This window comes from Protopterus annectens, chromosome 11.part0, assembly GCF_019279795.1.
Source record: "Protopterus annectens isolate FY-2018-M chromosome 11.part0, PAN1.0, whole genome shotgun sequence".
Classification (NCBI taxonomy): domain Eukaryota; kingdom Metazoa; phylum Chordata; order Ceratodontiformes; family Protopteridae; genus Protopterus; species Protopterus annectens.
The window spans coordinates 717,481,870-717,500,244 of NC_056745.1; the positions used below are offsets into that span (position 1 = coordinate 717,481,870).

General features: G+C 40.3%; 1 protein-coding gene across 4 annotated transcripts in view; it reads left to right on the plus strand.

Annotated features, from left to right (window-relative positions):
- TBXAS1 (thromboxane A synthase 1) overlaps positions 1-18,375 on the plus strand; it is a 2,652,798-nt gene that overhangs the window by 1,967,485 nt on the left and 666,938 nt on the right. For all 4 annotated transcript variants that reach the window (XM_044088177.1, XM_044088179.1, XM_044088178.1 and 1 more), the window contains one exon: positions 3,068-3,195. In XM_044088177.1, coding sequence (XP_043944112.1) covers positions 3,068-3,195 — 128 coding nt within the window. The remainder of the gene's footprint in view (positions 1-3,067; positions 3,196-18,375) is intronic.

Below are 18,375 nucleotides of genomic sequence, written 5' to 3' on the forward strand. Positions count from 1 at the left end.
TTTTGTTTGGTTCCAAAAAGTATTGTTTTTTGTTTTTCTGTTTTTGCTTTTAGGTGAGTTAAGTAGAAATATTTTTTTTATTATTGATCCAGTGGATTGGAGAGGGGAAGTCAGATTGAAATTGTTTTTGTTGTAATACTAGAATTTGAATTGAGTGGAATAAGACTTTGTCATCAGCATATAGTAAGAGTGGGAGGTGAAAGAGATCTAAGGGTAGTTTGTTGATTTAGACACAAAACAGTAATAGTGCTAGAATGCATCCTTCTGAAGCACCTTGCCTCGGGCTGGTTAAAAGTGAACATGAGAACTACTGGATTTTAATACAGAAGTAGTGATTTGAGAGACAAGTTTGGAACCATGTTAGGGTGTCAGGGCTAATGTCAATATCAAGAAGGTGGAATGTTAGTACTGTGTGATCTAGTAGATTGAATGCTTTTGTAAGACTGATAAAGATGGCTCCTTTCAGTTGAGCTTTTTCTGTCTCTAGTAGGATTTCATCTGTAAAAGTCAATACTTATGTTTGCATACTGCACACTAACCAAAATCCATGTTGTTTGCTAGACAGAAGGCTTTAGTTGCTTATATGTTGTGTAATCTGCGTGTATATAATTTTCTGAATACACAGTAAATGCAAAAATACTAGTAAAAAAACACAAATCGAAAAACTGCAACGCCGCAGAATAGGAACCACACAAACACCACAGGAACTAAAGCAGCAGAAATGTATTCTGGTACCTCAGCCTTTTGCCTTCTTGGAATAACTTAATTTAACAAATGCCATGACATTTATACATCAAGGGGTTGGAGTTAGTATAGGAACAGTTAGTACGAAGAGTATAAGAACTGAGGATGGGAAGGAGAAACTATTTTTTGTTACTAGATTTTCTTCTTTCTCCAGCACTTTGGAAAACATAGTTAATGTTTATGGTGTGTAGCTAGTTAGGAGGCATCTATTGGACATCTTTTTCCTAAACATATTACTTTTTCCTATGGGAGATATAGTAAATTAAAGGAATTATTGAATGGGGAGGGATTCAAAGTGAAATTAGTGGGTAAAGTGGGAATGTAATTTTGTGGTAATTGTTCTGTTTGTTGCAGAGTCAAAAATGTGGATGGCATCATGATTAATGGCAGGAAGTATAAAGCCAGGGAATATTTTAATTGTAATTCTTTTGGTGTGATTTATATCATTGGATGTGAATGTAGTGAAACCTGCTAGTATATTGGGCAAACAAAGAGGAAAGTCAGGGTGCGTATGTTGGAACATTTGGGGGATATAAGGAGATGGAAAATTGATAGCCCAGAAGCAGCACATTTTATATCTAAACACAAAGGTTCAGCAAATGGTTTATTTTTTAGTGTTTTGGAATGACCTAATGTCACCAAAGGTGGGAATTTTAGAAGGGAATTGAACAGATTAGAATGCAGAATGATTTAAATTGTCATACTTTGTACCCTAGAGGGATGAATGTAGATAGTAATATAACTTTATAAATATTATGAAATGTTTTGTTTAATTTGTTAGATACATTATGTGGAGATATAGTAAATATATTAAATATATAAAATGTCGTATATATTTTTTACAAGATTTATTCATACAATTTAAAATACAATAATAATAGTAGTGTATGTGAATTTTTTTTTACAGATTATTATGTAGGGCGCAAGTTTTTCATTATAAAGATGGAAATTTGCAATTTAGTATTTGCAATTTCTAATGTTGGATTCTTCTGTCTTTCTAACTTTAACTGTTTAACATACTTAATTGTTTAATTGATGGTGTGTCATTGGGTGATTTCAAGTACTTGGTGTATAAATGGAATGGCATTTGTTAAATTAAGTTATTCCAAGAAGGCAAAAGGCTGAGGTACCAGAACAAATTTCTGCTGCTTTAGATCCTCTGGTGTTTGCATGGTTCCTCTTCTGCGGTGTTGCAGTTTTTCTATTTGTATATAATTTTCTCTAGTATTTTTTCAAGGGTAGGGAGGATGAAGCCTGAATGGTCGTGGTTGAGTTTAGAAGGGTTGGATTGTTTGAAGTGGGTAGATGGAGTCTCTGCTCCAAGAAGTTTGTCAGTTTTAATTGTTTAAGAACTATCTGTTTTTGCTTGATTGTAATAATCTTAATGTAGAACTGGGAAGCTAAGAGTGGAGGTTCAGCATTGGTGGTAGGACTTATGGTGTTGATCTGTACTGTAGGACGGTTGCCAAATTCTGAGAGGAAGTTTGTAGAGAAGAATATCTGTGAAGTATTATTTGAAGTAGTAGGAATACTTACCTTTATCTGATTCACCTCCTCCAGAACTTTTTATTCGCCAAAATTGCCGAGCCATCACATATTCATGGTGTCAGGACCCTGGATTAAAGCTAAACACAACAACTGTGATATTGTATTCTGTGAAAAACAAAAACACCACTGCAACTACCACATAAACTTCACCATCTCATAAATAGTTACCGTTATTAGAGACCCAGACATATTTGTAATCAGTGAAGTCTCCATTGACCACCATGTATTGGTTATTGTTAAGAAATCTTTTAGCTGGCTGAGCTGATTGCTAAATACATAACCTGCATGTCAAAAGAAGTCAGCGTCCCTCTAAGTTCCATTTTTGTTAGACCCATACTTGAATATAATGGCTCTTTGGCATGTACCAGTTAAGGCATGGCATCCAACTGGTTAAATATCAAAGTTTCCTCATATAGAAAATCTGATGTATGAGCTACAAAGAATGAGCAAATGCTGCATCTCTCCACTATGTATATTACTGACATCTGTGTAGTTTCCTCTTACCAGACAGCAAACAATGCTGTCCTGTTTGATTTCTTAAATGTTCAGAAAAGTGGAAATACCACAAGTACCAATTATAAGGTGCTAAAGGTATATTGTAATGTAAAGGATTCTGTTGACAGAATTGATATCACTCCCACAGAATCTCCTAAATATGGAATAAGCTTCCTCTGCATATCTTCTATTTTTACATAACTGATAATCATACAGTGTGCTTTTAATATTAGTTTGAATAATATAAAACTTAATATTTTGTTTTTGTTTTTCTTTTTAGTAGCGTTCCCATTTTTGATTCCTGTTCTCCGTAACATGCCTAGCAAAAAGGGAGCTGAGATGAATTCATTTTTTTTGCAAGCAGTAAGAAAAATGATTGCTTTCAGAGACCAGCAACTGCCGGAAGAGGTGAGACTCAAATGATGTGTTATTTTTTAAGTATTTGTGTTTATATACTAGTGCTATTATTTATTTATTTATTTGACTGATGCACATAGGGAAAAGCTACTTTTAAGTAATGAGTAATGTTTATTTGCTCAGTACAATTCTGCATTATGAATGCAGCAGTCGAAGCGGAGTAGTTAGTAACCTTGAATCCTCTTTCTCAGTCATCTTTATCTAACTCTTATGTCACCTGTTCTTCCTTCCCCAATACTTCCTCCCTATCTTTTCTTTCTCCATAATTGCTTCCACCCATTCCCTTTTTTTCTTTTGTAAATACTCTCTCTGTACATACTGTTAATAAATAAAGTGTTGTAAAATTGTCTGTATCATAAAATATTGCTAAAGTTATATTACGTCTGCTAGTTTGCTATTACTATTTTATGTATCTACCAATGTTACTTAGTGTACCAGTGTATAATAGCTTCCTTTGAGTGATCAGATATTTTGCTCAATTTGCAATTCCCAGATTGAGGCTAAAAACTGTCTGGTTGGATCAGTGCCCTACCTCAGTCAACAAACAGTAAATAAAAAAAAATAAGGCATTGGACTCTGAATCCATTTTGGCTTCCCTGTTTGCTTTTACATACTCTTGATTAACTGATTACAGATGTTCACCATTATTTCATGATGGTCTTATCTTAGGTATCAAACTGACAATAAAGCATAGGCTGTTCTTACTCCCCACTCATGTTTATACCATCTACAGCAAACACAATGATCACAATCACATATTCTTTAGCCCAAGAGTAAAATCAAAGTGAGGAATAAATTTTCTTTTTTAGATCTTACCATGAAAACTCTGATGCGGTACATGATATACGTAAGAAAACAGCTTGGATAGTGCACTAATTGAATCTTCTTCTCAGGATGCTTTTGAGTTCTATGATGGTATTTTGTGTTATTTTATCTTATATTTATTTAAAGGTATGTGAGATGGACTTAAAGGCCTTTTGCATAATCATAAGCGTTTACAGTTTATAAAATATCAAAATATTTATGTAGGAATGATAATATTATGCAGTATATCAGGAAAATAAGTACTCAAAGTAAACAAATGTATACATTATACAAAATGCTGTAGTCAAGGGCACCAGTTAAGAACTTCTCCAAATAAGAGCCTGCATTCCTTAGGAGTTGACACATCTCCATCTGTTGAAGGAAAAGCTTTAGCTGGACTAAAAAGACAGATAGAGCAGAATACTTCCTGATATTACCCAGGATGGAATGTTTACGATCTCTAATACAGGAGGCATTTGCAATGTGAGTGAGAAGGTAGAACAAAATGTTTAGAGATGTAGCCAGCAAATCTGCTGATCTCATTGAACTAGTGAATTGTTTCTTCGTAACAAGCTGCCCTAGAAAACTGCAGTAATTCATGTTCATTGTCATATGGAATAAGGTTCATATGTGAAAGGCTGTTGTGTTAGTTATGGGTTGCTGTTGTATCCAGTTTTAGAGGTGGTAAAACAGTGAACATGCTTCCTGCTTGCCTTGTCATGAATCTGCAGAATTTGCTTGTAATGTTTGTAAGCTTTTCTTATTATAAGCTGAAGTGTCACTAACAGTTGGGAAGACATACTGTAGTGTAGTATGCAGTATCCCTTCCCAGTGGCTAACTTAAAGAGAGGAAGGTTATGTATCCATCCAAACACCTGGATACTTTCTGGTCTGGATATTCCACAGTACACTGCCATCAGGACCAACAATAACCATGGAGTCATTGCATGTAGGGGAAGTTGCCTGATGCCCTGGATAAATTTTTCCCTTGTTGTTATGAATACCCATTTGGGTCTCCCCTTGGAAAGAGGCAGTGTAAGTAAACAGATACAAAAATAAACATGCTGAGCTATTTTTATTGCCAAAAAGCATAGATTTGGTTTTCCCAAATTAACTTTTAAGCTTAACTGCTCTTCAAACCTGCACAGTAAGGCTAATGTGGTATTCAGTAATCCTATGTTAAGTGATGTGGAATCTCCAGATGCTCACATAATCAGATTATCTGTATAAATTAACATATTGTAATAGCCAGGTGAGATAGCCCAGGTGTCAGAGCACACAATGAAAAGCAGATGACCAAGTAAAATGCCTTGAGGCATGCCTGACTTTATAAAGTGATATGGAGACTGCCCCTATTCAAAGATTTCACTTGTCTTTTGTGAAAGCAGTCCTGAAACCATTTCAGAGTAAATGCTCTCAGTCTATTACTGGAGAGCGTTTTTAATTTGTATGTTATGATCTGCAGAGTCAAAGCCATTGTATAGGTTTAAAATACTGGTTCTAGTATAAATTATAGCATAACGCCTGTGAAAGTCTTAACTAGACTAAATTATTCAGTTTGAAGCTTTAACCAGATGAAAAAAAAAAAAAAAGATTTTTTTGCAACGGGACAAGCCTTCCTGTACCACCCCATATTCGATATTAATCACCATACCCTGTCTTCCTTATCATAATTCTTCAGATGCACAGCACTTAAGAATATTAAATATCTCCAAAACTTTGAATTGTCCATTATGCTGTAATACAAACCATATCATCAGTGATTTCCAGTGAGAAACAGCAATTGACAAGTTGCATCTTTGTAGAACTGTACATATCTGTTTACACTAGTCCAAAAGTAAGGAGCCGTATAAAACCAGCTCCAATAACATGGCTGACTTTATAGATAGTTGGAGACTATTGATTAGGGCAGTGAGTGCTACAAGAATGCTGTGCAGTAACATAGCACTGTGCTGTAGCTATACATTTGAAAGGTATACCTCATTCATGTGAAGGAATAGGGAAGTGGACATGCGTAACTTTTGTATGAGGCAGTTATCATTTTACAACAGAGCACTGCATTTTATTCTTTTTTACAATTTTTAACCGCACGTTGTTTATACAGTTGTTCTGAGTGTTTATTTATTTATTTAACATTTGTTTACCAGGAAAGTCCGTCTTGGAACAAAGCCAATTTTCAGCAGAGGCCCAGGGAGAAATGCTCCAGACGCATGTCTTTCAAATGTGGGAGGAACTGGTGCACCAAGAGGAAACCCACATGATCACAGGGAGAACATGCAGACTCTGCACAGAAGGCACCCCAGCCGAGAATGGAACCAGAGAATCTCTTGCTGTGAGGCAACAATGCTACCACTGCACCACTGCACCATCCTCTTTACCACAGAGTTTTCAAGTTCACATGTAAGTGAAGTGAAGTGAAAGGTAATTGCTTTGTTTAGCCTGTCTATCATAATTTTAAACTAGGCAGAGGTGGAGAAAGGGTCTCTTTTATTTAGTTTTGTGAATTCATGGTGTGTGGTTTTCTACTTGTTATGGAGTTCTTGTATTTAGCTGTTCCATTTCATTTAAGGTATTTTAAACTGCTAGAGTATGTATTTTTGTTTTAATTGATTAATTTTTTATCTTATTGTTTAAATTTTCAATGCGTTTTGGTTATAATATTTACTAGTGTTACATTCTGGAATCTTAGGTCATATTCATTTTTATGTGAATATTTTATATTTTTAATGTAATAAATATTATGTCCGTCTTTTTCTTTTCCTTGTATAATGTGTGATTATGCACAGCAATATCAGTTATTGCATCATCTGTTTTCACAATAGGCAGTAACCTGAATCATGCTAAGCCTTCCTATTAATCGACTGCTCTTCTTTTGAAGCTTTACCCTTGCTAGGGATGCAGCATGGAGAGTGATCTTGTGGATGAAGCCACATAATACATTGGTCTGGGGAATAACTAATGCTATTAGCCATGTGCTTTCCGGTCTACAGCTCCTGATTTCCTCAGCCGAGTGATTCAGAAAATCTGGGACAAAAAAAAGTGAATGCCATCAAAAGACAGTGGATACCCATTCAGTCTTGTGGCAGTATTCGCAGTGCCGGTGGGGAAGGGCAATGTGTGTGTGTGTGTGTGTGTGTGTGTGTGTGTGTGTGTGTGTGTGTGTGTGTGTGTGTGTGTGTGTGTGATTTGTGTATTTGAGTATCTGAGAGTGTGTGTGCACATGGGTGTCTGAATGTGTGTGTGAGTGTGTGTGTGTGCGTATATATATATATATATATATATATATATATATATATATATAGATAGAGATGTGTATATGTATATATATATATATATATGTATATATATATATATGTAAACATACACATGAAGGGGATGTGTTTGCTAATGTGATACATGGGCTACTAGGGAGAAGACTGGCGTGGTCAGGTTTGACAGCACAGCACTTTATTTAAGACAAGGTAATGAATCACTAATGTTTTTGTCAGTGTTTTTAAACTAGAATTGCTGTCCATCTTGCTAATTTAAATAAAGTTCCAGTTCTTCACTTTTCATGATTGTTTTATTAACTAATCCACATGGAAGATAAATAAAAAAAAAATCAAAACATGCAAGTACCTGCCTAATTTTTATGAGTGTAAAGTTAGCTTCCGGTGACATCCCTTCTTCCCATGTGACTCTTTTTTTTTTTTTTTTTGACCCCAGCCTTAAATTTGCCTGTACCTTAAGGCAGAGAAGAGTTTGTTCCACAACTCATTCTGCACAAAAATATCATCTAATCTCACTTCTGAGGCTACACCCATTTGTTATCTGCTAGCCATACATTCCTTAGGCCTATATTGTTCTATCCCTTAAGTTTATCTTCCTTCTTTCTACTTTAGAATCGTTTGATTACATAATATTGCATATTCACCATTCTCCTAATGTGAACATTTTAGGGCCTTCATCCTTTTATTATAACACTACTTCCCAGCTCCTAATAGTTTTAATGTACATTTTCCATTGTGGCAATTAGAGGCTCATTCCTTGCCCGAACTTCACAATTATATCCCCTAGTAAATCAAGGGTAGCTGGGTTTGCCAAGATGGCCACTGTCATGTAGTTGACATTCCTTAATCTTGGCAGGAAAACGAGCAGTCCTCATATCCTGTACACAGATTTATAACTTATTAAACCTAGAATTCACCACAAACCCATTCCTTGTAATGTATAGTACTATTCACTACCGAAGTCCGTTTTCTCCTCAGCAGCATCTCAGCTTTCATTTGCTATCTGACATTCATTGCATTGCACTAGTAAAGGTTTTTTTTTAACGAAGAAAACCCTGCCCACTCTGACAACACTTATCATTGCACTTAAATATAAGACTCTCCTGGTCCTTTCCAAAGATAGTTTTGTAGTATTCCAATCTTGTGATGATTCTCCTGAAGCTTAAATTTTTTTTTTTTTTTTTTTTTATTTTGTAATTCTTGGACTAGCAATTACATGTTTCAGAATTGCAACATGGTGCCATTTTGTGTAACATAAATGAATAATTTAGTAGCTTCCATTAGCAGAAAGTAATGATTCTACAAATCCTCTGTTCGGTTCTCTGGTCATTAAGACTTTAAATTTAAACTTATGTAATTTCTCACATTATACCTGCCAGTCTTTGGTCATGGTTCTGCTTCATGTACATTTAAGTATAATCCCTGTCTCTTATTTAACCTGTTAAAGAAGCTTATGCCTGATAAATTCTTGTTTGGCTGATTCTGTCCTGTTAACAAAACCCTAGTAATCATTTAAAATGGCCTGCATGTGCAATCCTCTTTTCTATCAGTAAATTAAAAAAAATAAATAATTGTGATTTATTGGTGTTTTCGTTTTGAACCCCCTTTAAGATGTTCGCAGTCATCAAAATTCCGCAGGTTCCTAGACATCCATGGATTTACTGAAAAGAAAGGATTGCTATACTGTAGCTTCTTTCAGAAAGTCTTAGTAGCCACTGTAGTGGTAGGAGGAACACACCTATCCCTGAGAGAAAAAAATGAAGATGTGCTGCTGAGAATTCCTCCATTCAAGCCCTATAACAGACCCCAGCCAGACATTTCAACCCTCATAATAAGCCTTATCCAGGAATTCAACCTCCATACCAGTCCCTAGCCGCCTCATTCAGGAATTCAACCTCCATAACAGTCCTCAACCAGACATTCTACCCCATAACAGTCCTCAGCTAGACTTTCAATCCCCATAACAGTCCCCAGCCTGACATTCCAACCCACATAACAGGCCTCAGCCAGGCATTTTACCCCCATAACAGTCCTCCTCAGCCAGACATTCAACCCCCATAAAAGTCCTCGGTCAGGTATTCTACCCCCATAAGAGTGCTCAGCCCAACATTCCCTTAACAGGCCTCAGCCAGGCATTCTACCCCATAACAGTCCTCAGCCAGACATTCAACCCCCATAACAGTCCCCAGCCAGACATTCAACCTACGTAACAGTCCCCAGCCAGACATTCCATCCACTTTAACAGTTTTCAGCCAGGCATTCTATCTCCATAAGAGTCCCCAGACAGATATTCCAACTCCTATAACAGCCCTCAACCAGACATTCAACACCCTAACAGCCACCAGCTAGACATTCAACCCCATAACAGTCCCCAGCCAAGCATTCAGTCTCTAAAACAGCCCTTAGCCAGGTATTCAACTCCCATAACAGTCTTCAGCCAGGCATTTAACCCCCAGAAAAGTCCCCCCAGGCATTCAACCCCATAACAGATATCAGACAGGCATTCAACCCCCATAACAGTCTTTCGACAAACATTCTATCCTCATAACAGTCCTCAGCCAAGCTTTCAACCCCCATAACAATCACCAGCCAGACATTCAACTCCCATAACAGTCCTCAGCCAGGCAATCAACTCCCAGAAAATTCCCCCCAGACATTCTTCCCCCATAACAGTCCTCAGACAGGTATTCTATCCTCATAACATTCCTCAGCTAAGCATTCAACCCCTATAACAGTCACCAGCCAGACATTCAACCAACATAACATTCTTCAGCCAAGCATTCTACCCCCATAACAATGCCCACCCAGGTATTCAACCTCCATAACAGTTCCCAGACAAGCATTCAATACCCAAAACAGTCCTCATCCAGGTATTCAACCCTCATAACGCACATAACATTCCCATAACAGTCCTCAGTCAAACATTCAACCCCCATAACAATCCTCAGCCAGGCATTCGACCCCCATAACAGTTTCCAGCCGGGCATTTAACCCCAATAACAGTCCTTAGCCAAGCATTCAACCCCCATAATAGTCCCAGCTGGCATTCAACCCCATAGCATTCCCCAGCCAGGCTTTCAACCCACCTAATAATCCTCAATCAGATATCCTACCCCCATAACAGTCATCAGTCAGGCATTCAATTCCCATAACAGTCCTCATCCAGGCATTCAACCCCCATAGCAGTCCGCATCCAGGCATTCTACCCCCATAACAGTCCTCAGTCATACATTTAACCCCCCTGTAACAGTCCTCAGCCAGGCATTCAACCCCCATAACAAACCTTAGTTAGGCATTCAACCCCTATAATGGTACTGTCACAAGTAATTGAGATATCCGTCTGGAGCATTTCTCCCAGAGCCTCCTCTGAAAAATGGCTTAGTTCTAAGTCAGACTTTCCCAGTAAACAAATGTTAAATAAAATAAATAAATAAATAAGTAAATGAAGAAGCTTTTCTTCTGCACTGAGGACCTGCTCTATGAAGCTGCTGGAATGGTCATTGAAACCAGATTCAGTACTTCAGGTAGCCAAAGTTGTACTGTATATAATGGTTGTATTGAATCCCTTGAGTTCACACTTGTGGCTAGGCATCACATTAGTTGCTGCACTTTTTATTTAGATGAGTAATAAAGCCTTTCTTCCTTAGACAATACATTATACTTTAACAAAGGACATCTTGTTATCTAAGTGTATCAGTTAATAAATTACTTAATATTTTTTTCATTTCATTGACTAAGAGAAACATACAAGTACATCCAGTTATAAATTATGTTAAAACCTAAACAAAACCATGGGCATAAAGCATGATTTGAGTGATGCACCCTTTTTTGGCAATTTTAAATATGGCTTTAGTTAGTTTCATATGAAATGTGACATAGTAATATATTCATTATATAACAACCAGTGCATTCTAAAGTACTCTCTTACAAATATTGACAAATACACCTGTGAAGACTGGTAGAGATGGGTGAAGGCTGCCAGCCTAGTCAAATAGAATTTGATACATAATTCTGGCATTTGTAAATATAAATGTAAAATATAGGCTTGTGTCTTAAATGTAAAGAAATGCTGTTTCAATGATGTGGCAACATTGCCATCTGCTATAAAGAAAACTAAGTCAGGCATTTCAAATATTTCTTTTGAAGTTAAAATTATTTCAAATCTATCCTTTGATCTGTAGAGCTCGGGGTCAGTCTGTCTGAGCTAGCACAGTATTTCTATTGTTTTAACTTAAGGAATAATTACTAGAGTGTACATGTGAAATATCTTTTATTGTTGTAGCTTCCTGAGCAGGTGTTAGCTTGCTAAATAATATAGCCTGTTGGCCTGGGAACTCCAGGCTAAGTGTCAAAGAAATGATGTAATGGGAACTAAAATGAGAATGATGTAATCTGAGAGGGCCCAGCAGAAATGTTTGTTAGTGATTTTAAAAACTATTGCTCAGAGAGAGACTGTGAGCATTTTTGTCTTGATATCCAACCTACAGGACTGCCTGTTGTCTTAAGTAAGGTATCTTAGAAGTGTGTTTTCTTGTAGCAATAGCTAGGAAATTAGAAAAGATTAGACTAAGTGTTTTTCTGTTATGTCAGAACTGCACTACTGAATTATTTTAGGTTTCTGTGTGATCTCTGAACTCTTGAATAGCACTGTGGTGTAGTAGTATTGTCTTGTGTTTGTAGTCTTTATTATTAAATATGTTTAAACCCTTTTCAACTGTGGCTGATTTATGTAGAGATAAGTTAAGCTGTAGAGTACATTGCATATTGTACAAAGCCACTCTAATAAGCCTTAAGACTGTTTAGTCACACAATTGGATAATAATATTGCACAGTAATAATTGGACACCCTTTTAAGGGCCTTTGGGTAGCTGATAGATATTAGCTGGTGGTGGCAGTAATTACTACTGCATAGTCTGGGTATAGGGGCGCAGCTGGTGAATCTGTGTCAGCCTTTCCCAGGAGTGTCTGTGAAGTTGTATAAATACTTATCTCAAAGTGTGTGTGTGTCAGCTACTTGGGCAGGGACACAAGGCACTGTTTGGACAGAGAGGGTACTGGAGGTTAGCTTGCCAGCTAGGCTGAGATCTGGACCCTATAGCTGTGCCAGTGGGGAGTCTTATTGGGGACCTGGAGAGCAAGGGAGCAACCAGCCCCAGACTGACTGTGATCTCTGTGTGCTCTTAAGGGAAATTGCACTTTATTGTGTGTATTTGTTATCCTTTCTCCTATATGAGATGCCCTCTCTGATGTTAGTGGTGAGGATTGAGGCTCCTTGATTGCTGGGACAGGGCACAGGCGTCACATATTAATTGGTGGCAGTGGTTGGGATATCCACCTCACATTTTAATTGGTTTGCAGTGGTGGGATCCACTTCACATACTAATTGGTGGGCATTAGTGGGATATCCACATCACATATTAATTATTTGGCAAATACTAATTGGCTTGTAGTGGTCTGGGTAGAGTGAATCCTGTAGCTTGTGTACAGTGATCTCTGAAGGTGTTTTGTACTCTAAAACAGCCATGCAGTGAATACTCAAAGTTCAGATCGCAATTGTTTATTTTTTTTGTTAGCTTAGTCAGGTTGAGCAGGCAGAATGTCAGCAGAGGAGTATGGAAAGCTGACAAGGAGCCAGCTGGTGGAGATGTGCAGGCTAGGGGACTGGTGCATGGAAACCTGACTAAGGCAGACCTGATTTCAGCCTTGGTTACAGCTGCATCAGAAAACAGCATCCAGGAGGACAATCAGACTGGCAGTGAAGATACAATATCCTCGGAGAATGGACAGCTCAACCTTTCTGCAGTGGACTTAAAAATCCAGCTGAAGCTAAAAAGACTTGAGTTGGAGGCCAGGCATTTGGAGATAGAAGCCGAAGAAAAGGAGCATCAGAGGAGGCATGAGAGGGAAATGCTGACTCTTTGCCAGAGTCATGGAGGTAATGGGGAAGGGAGTAACTGGACCCCCAGAAGCACAACAGGTCAGTAAATATTTCTTCCACAATTTAAAGAGGGGATAATTTTGATAGTTTCATTCATATGTTTGAGGGGGTATGCAAACAGTATAGTGTTAACCAAAGGCTTTGGGTACGGTTCCTGACCCCCTTACTCTATGGGAAAGCTGTAACTTTTTTTGTCAAAAATGCCTGACTCTGTCCGTTTTCATTATACTGCTGTAAAAAATGTCTTTTAGAATGTTTTAAGCTAACACCTGAAATGTATAGGAAAAAGTTTTGTGAGCATAGACGCAAGGCAGATGAAACTGTGTGTGAATATGTTGCTGAACTGAGCACTTATTTTCATAGCTGGGTGAGTGGATGTCAGATCACAACTTTTGAAGGGCTGGCAGACCTTTTGTTGAGGGAAGAAGCCCTTAGCACTTTGCCTGAGGACATGAGGATCTGGTTAGCTGATGGACAATGTGCTACTTCAGAAGAGTTGAGGAAGAAGGGAGACCTATACCTGGCAAGAAGGGCAGCCCTGCACAGGAAGGGGACCCCCAGTACTGCTCATGGGTCTGAAGGAACCCATGGTGGGCAGCACAGACTGCCACAACAGAATCTGCCAGTAGCAGGGGAAGCCACTAGTCCAGGTACACATCCAGGAGCTAAGGTTAAATGTTTTGAATGCAACCAGTGGGGCCATGTAGCATACAGGTGTCCATGGAGGCAAAGTGGGTAACCAAAGGTGAGGGAGCCAGTAAGTGGGAAAGACAAAATGCTAATAGTAGGTTGTCTTGCAACAGCAGGGGTATGGAACTACCATCCTGCAGATGTCCTGAGAGGAAGGATTTGGATGAGGCAGTACCATGTACTTATGCAGTTACACGCAGTGAGGCTAAGAGACAAGCATGAGTATGGTAGCCTGGGGGAAACCCAGACAGACTGCATACTTGCAACCAGGAATGGTGTGGTGGTTACTTCAGGGATTGAGCTATGCTGTAGCCGTGAGACTGAAGGTGAACCACAGCTGCTTGTGGATACTGATGTTCCCTTGGACAGGGTAACTCCAAAAGTAGAGGTGAGTAGTAGTACCCAGGCTGACAGTGAGGTACCAGTGTCAGAGGATGCCAGACTTCCTGTGCAAGGTGAGCTGGGAAGGGTTACATTGAGAGAGTTGAGACAGGCTCAGCTCTCAGACCCTACATTGCAAGGCCTGAGGCAGGCAGCTAGGGAGGCACCTGATTCTCAAAGAAAGGGGAAATGTGTATACTGGGACAAAGGGTTACTATACAGAGAGTGGACCCCTGAGGGAGGGCTAGAAGGTGAGAGTACAGCAGTTGGTAGTGCCTAGAGCCTACCATCTGGGGCTTCTCGCCATAGCCCATGATATTGCCTTTGCATGTCATATGGGCAGAAAACGTACAAAGAGGCATATTATGCAGAACTTCTATTGGCCAGGAATTTCCAGAGATGTAACAGGGTACTGCAGGACCTGGGAGCAGTGCCAAAAGGTAGGCAAGGCGGGAGACAAGGTGAGAGCACCTTTGACGCCTTTGCCTGTGATTGAGGAGCCATTTCAGAGGATAGCTATGGATATTGTGGGTCGTCTGAGTTCCCCAAGTTCCACATGGAAAAAGTATATTCTAGTGGTAGTGGATTATGCTACACGATACCCTGAGGTGCAGTGGCTTTGTCCTCCATTGAGGCAGAGAAGGTGGCAAATGCTTTGTTAGAGATTTTCAGCAGGGTAGGTTTCCCAAAAGAAATACTGTCTGACAGAGGTCCCAATTTCATGTTATACCTGCTGGCTTGTCTGTGGAAGTTCTGTGGGGTGAAGCACATGAAGACCACCCCCTACCATCCCCAGACTAATGGTCTTGTTGAGATGTTAAACTCTACAATTAAGTCCATGCTACGGGCATTTGCAGATCAGTTTAAGAGGGAGTGGGACAAATATTTTCCCCATCTGTTGTTTGCTTACAGAGAGGTTCCTCAGGATTGCACAGGTTTTTCACCCTTTGAGTTGCTGTATGGGCATAGGGTGAGGGGACCTCTAGATTTAATTCGAGATGAGTGGGAAGATGTTTGTGAGTCTCACAAGGAGTATGTTGTGGCATATGTCCTAAACCTCAAGACAAGACTCAGGGACCTCATGGGCTTGGCCCAGGAGAAGCTGGCAGAAGCCCAACAACAGAAAAAGGTGTGGTATGACAGGAATGCTCGAGCTAGAGAGTATGCTGTGGGGCAGCAGGTAATGGTTCTCATTCCTGTCAGACACAACAAACTACAAGCAGCTTGGGAGGGACCCTACAAGGTGGTAAGAAAGGTAAGTGATGTTAACTACATGGTGGAACTGCTAGGCAGACAGCAGGGGCACACACATTGTACCATGTTAACATGATAAAACCTTACCATGATAGGGAGGCCCTTGTGCTGAGCATTTGCAGTGGATTGCAGGAGGAGTCTGAGGAAGATCTGGGGACTGATCTCCTCAGTGAAGCTCTGGCTGACACCTCAGTGGAAGGGTAGCAATATCCCAGCAGCTTTCCCCTACCCAGGTTTGAGAAATTTGAGCAGTGTTGCAGGAATTTGGGGACATGTTCACTGGGAAACCAGGGTGCACCCACCTGGTGCAGCATCAGGTGGATACAGGACCCCAAAGGCCTATTAGGCAGGCCCCATATAGGGTGCCTGAGTGTGTCAGACAGACTCTGAGGGAAGAGGTACAGGAGATTTTGGAACTAGGGGTGATTCTAGAGTCCAACAGTCCCTGGGCCTCCCCAGTGGTGCTGGTGCAAAAGAAGGATGGTAGCACCAGGTTCTGTGTGGACTACAGGAAATTAAATAGTCACACATAGTTGGATGCTTACCCCATGCCAAGGACAGATGAGGCCCTAGAGCAGCTGGGTGGGACTAAGTATCTTACAACCATTGATCTTACCAAGGGTTACTGGCAGGTGCCCTTGACTCCCAGTGCTAGAGAGGTCAGCCTTTGTGACTCCTTTTGGCTTGTATGAGTTCACAAAGATGCCCTTTGAGATGAAGAATGCCCCAACGACTTTCCAGAGGCTGGTAGATAATATCCTAGCAGGAGCAGGAGGGTTTGCCCTTGCTTACCTAGATGATATTGCCATCTACAGTCATTCCTGGCCAGAGCACCTTCAGTATGTCAGGGAGGTGCTGGGTAGACTACAGAGGGCAGGATTGACCATTAAGCCGAGCAAATGTCAGGTGAGTATGGCAGAGGTCTCCTACCTTGGACATAGAGTGGGGAGTGGTAAGATAAGGCCAGAACCTGCCAAAGTGGAAGCCATTCAGGCATGGCCTGCATCTGTTACTAAAAAGCAGGTGAGGGCATTCTTAGGGACAGCAGGGTACTACAGAAAGTTTGTCCCTAGTTATAGTACCATAGCTGCTCCCCTCACAGACATGACAGGGAAGAACAGGCCAGATAAGGTAGTGTGGACCCCACCATGTGAGCAGGCATTCTAGAAGCTTAAAGACGCTTTGGGAGGACCCCCTATGTTAGCCAGTCCAGATTACAGCAAAGAATTTGTTGTGCAAGTGGATGCTTCGAACTATGGTGTGGGGGCTTTGCTTAGCCAGATTTCTGCAGAGCAGGAAGAGCACTCAGTGGTTTATCTGAGTCATAGGCTCTAACCCAGGGAGGAATGCTATGCAGCTGTAGAAAAGGAATGTCTAGCCATAGCGTAGGCATTGCAGAAATTTCAGACTTATCTATATGGAAGGAAATTCACTGTAATGACAGTTCACAACCCCCTAATATGGTTAAACAGAGCCAGCCAACAAAATGCCAAGTTGCTAAGATGGAGCCTAGGATTGCAAGCATATATGTCAGTGCAGCACAAAAAGTACACTCAGATAGACCTAGCCCTCTCAAGTGGCGTTTTTCAAGAGTCACTTGAAAAACTAGTTTGAGTTCTCTGGGGGAGAGAAATGTGAAGACTGGTAGATATGGGTGATGGCTGCCAGCCTAGTCAAATATAATTTGATACATAATTCTGGAATTTGTAAATATAAATGTAAAATACAGGCTGTGTCTTAAATGTAATGTAAAGAAATGCTGTTTCAACAATGTGGCAACATTGCCATCTGCTGTAAGGAAAACTATTTCAAGCATTTCAAATCTTTCTTTTGCCCACCTTGAACATCTCTGGATCTCTGCTGCTGTGGCTGCTGCACTGTGAGCTTGCTCTGCTCTAGGCTCTAGCTCTACTCCTGCCCTAAGCTACTCCCAACCTGTGTCTGAAGACCTTGGCCGTCCTTTCAGTGAAACTAACGCGGACTGCATCAACCTACCCTGTCCATTCTAGGAATAAAGACTCTAGGCTCTAGCTCTACTCCTGCCCTAAGCTACTCCCAACCTGTGTCTGAAGACCTTGGCCGTCCTTTCAGTGAAACTAACGCGGACTGCATCAACCTACCCTGTCCATTCTAGGAATAATGACTCTAGGCTCTAGCTCTACTCCTGCCCTAAGCTACTCCCAACCTGTGTCTGAAGACCTTGGCCGTCCTTTCAGTGAAACTAACGCGGACTGCATCAACCTACCCTGTCCATTCTAGGAATAAAGACTCTAGGCTCTAGCTCTACTCCTGCCCTAAGCTACTCCCAACCTGTGTCTGAAGACCTTGGCCGTCCTTTCAGTGAAACTAACGCGGACTGCATCAACCTACCCTGTCCATTCTAGGAATAAAGAGTATGTTTGGGCTCCTATATTATTGATTTGTTTGGTTCCCTTTTTGAGTCTCCTAAAAGAGCTTAAAGCTGCCAGTGTTTCAGCCTCTACAGCCAGCTACCTCTTGCACCTGACCTCCCCCCTTGTTTTGTACTCACTTCTCCTCCCAGCCTCTCTCTTCACCCTACTTTCTTTCTTTTCACTTTGCCCCCTCACTATCCTATCCCGTATTTTCCATCCCCACTCGCTATCCTTTCTACCTGGACTACTACTTACCATAGTACCTTCCTCTCCTAGCTACTACTTTGTTACTACCTTGGCTCCTTCTAGCCCTTTTCAGACCTTAAAGCTTATCACTGTCCTTTTTCTCTTAGTGACCTGTACTCTCTACCCTATTTTGCTATCTATCAGCCTTCTCATCTACTTTGAATCCTTATCAGCAACTAGCTTTTTCTCTTCTTTA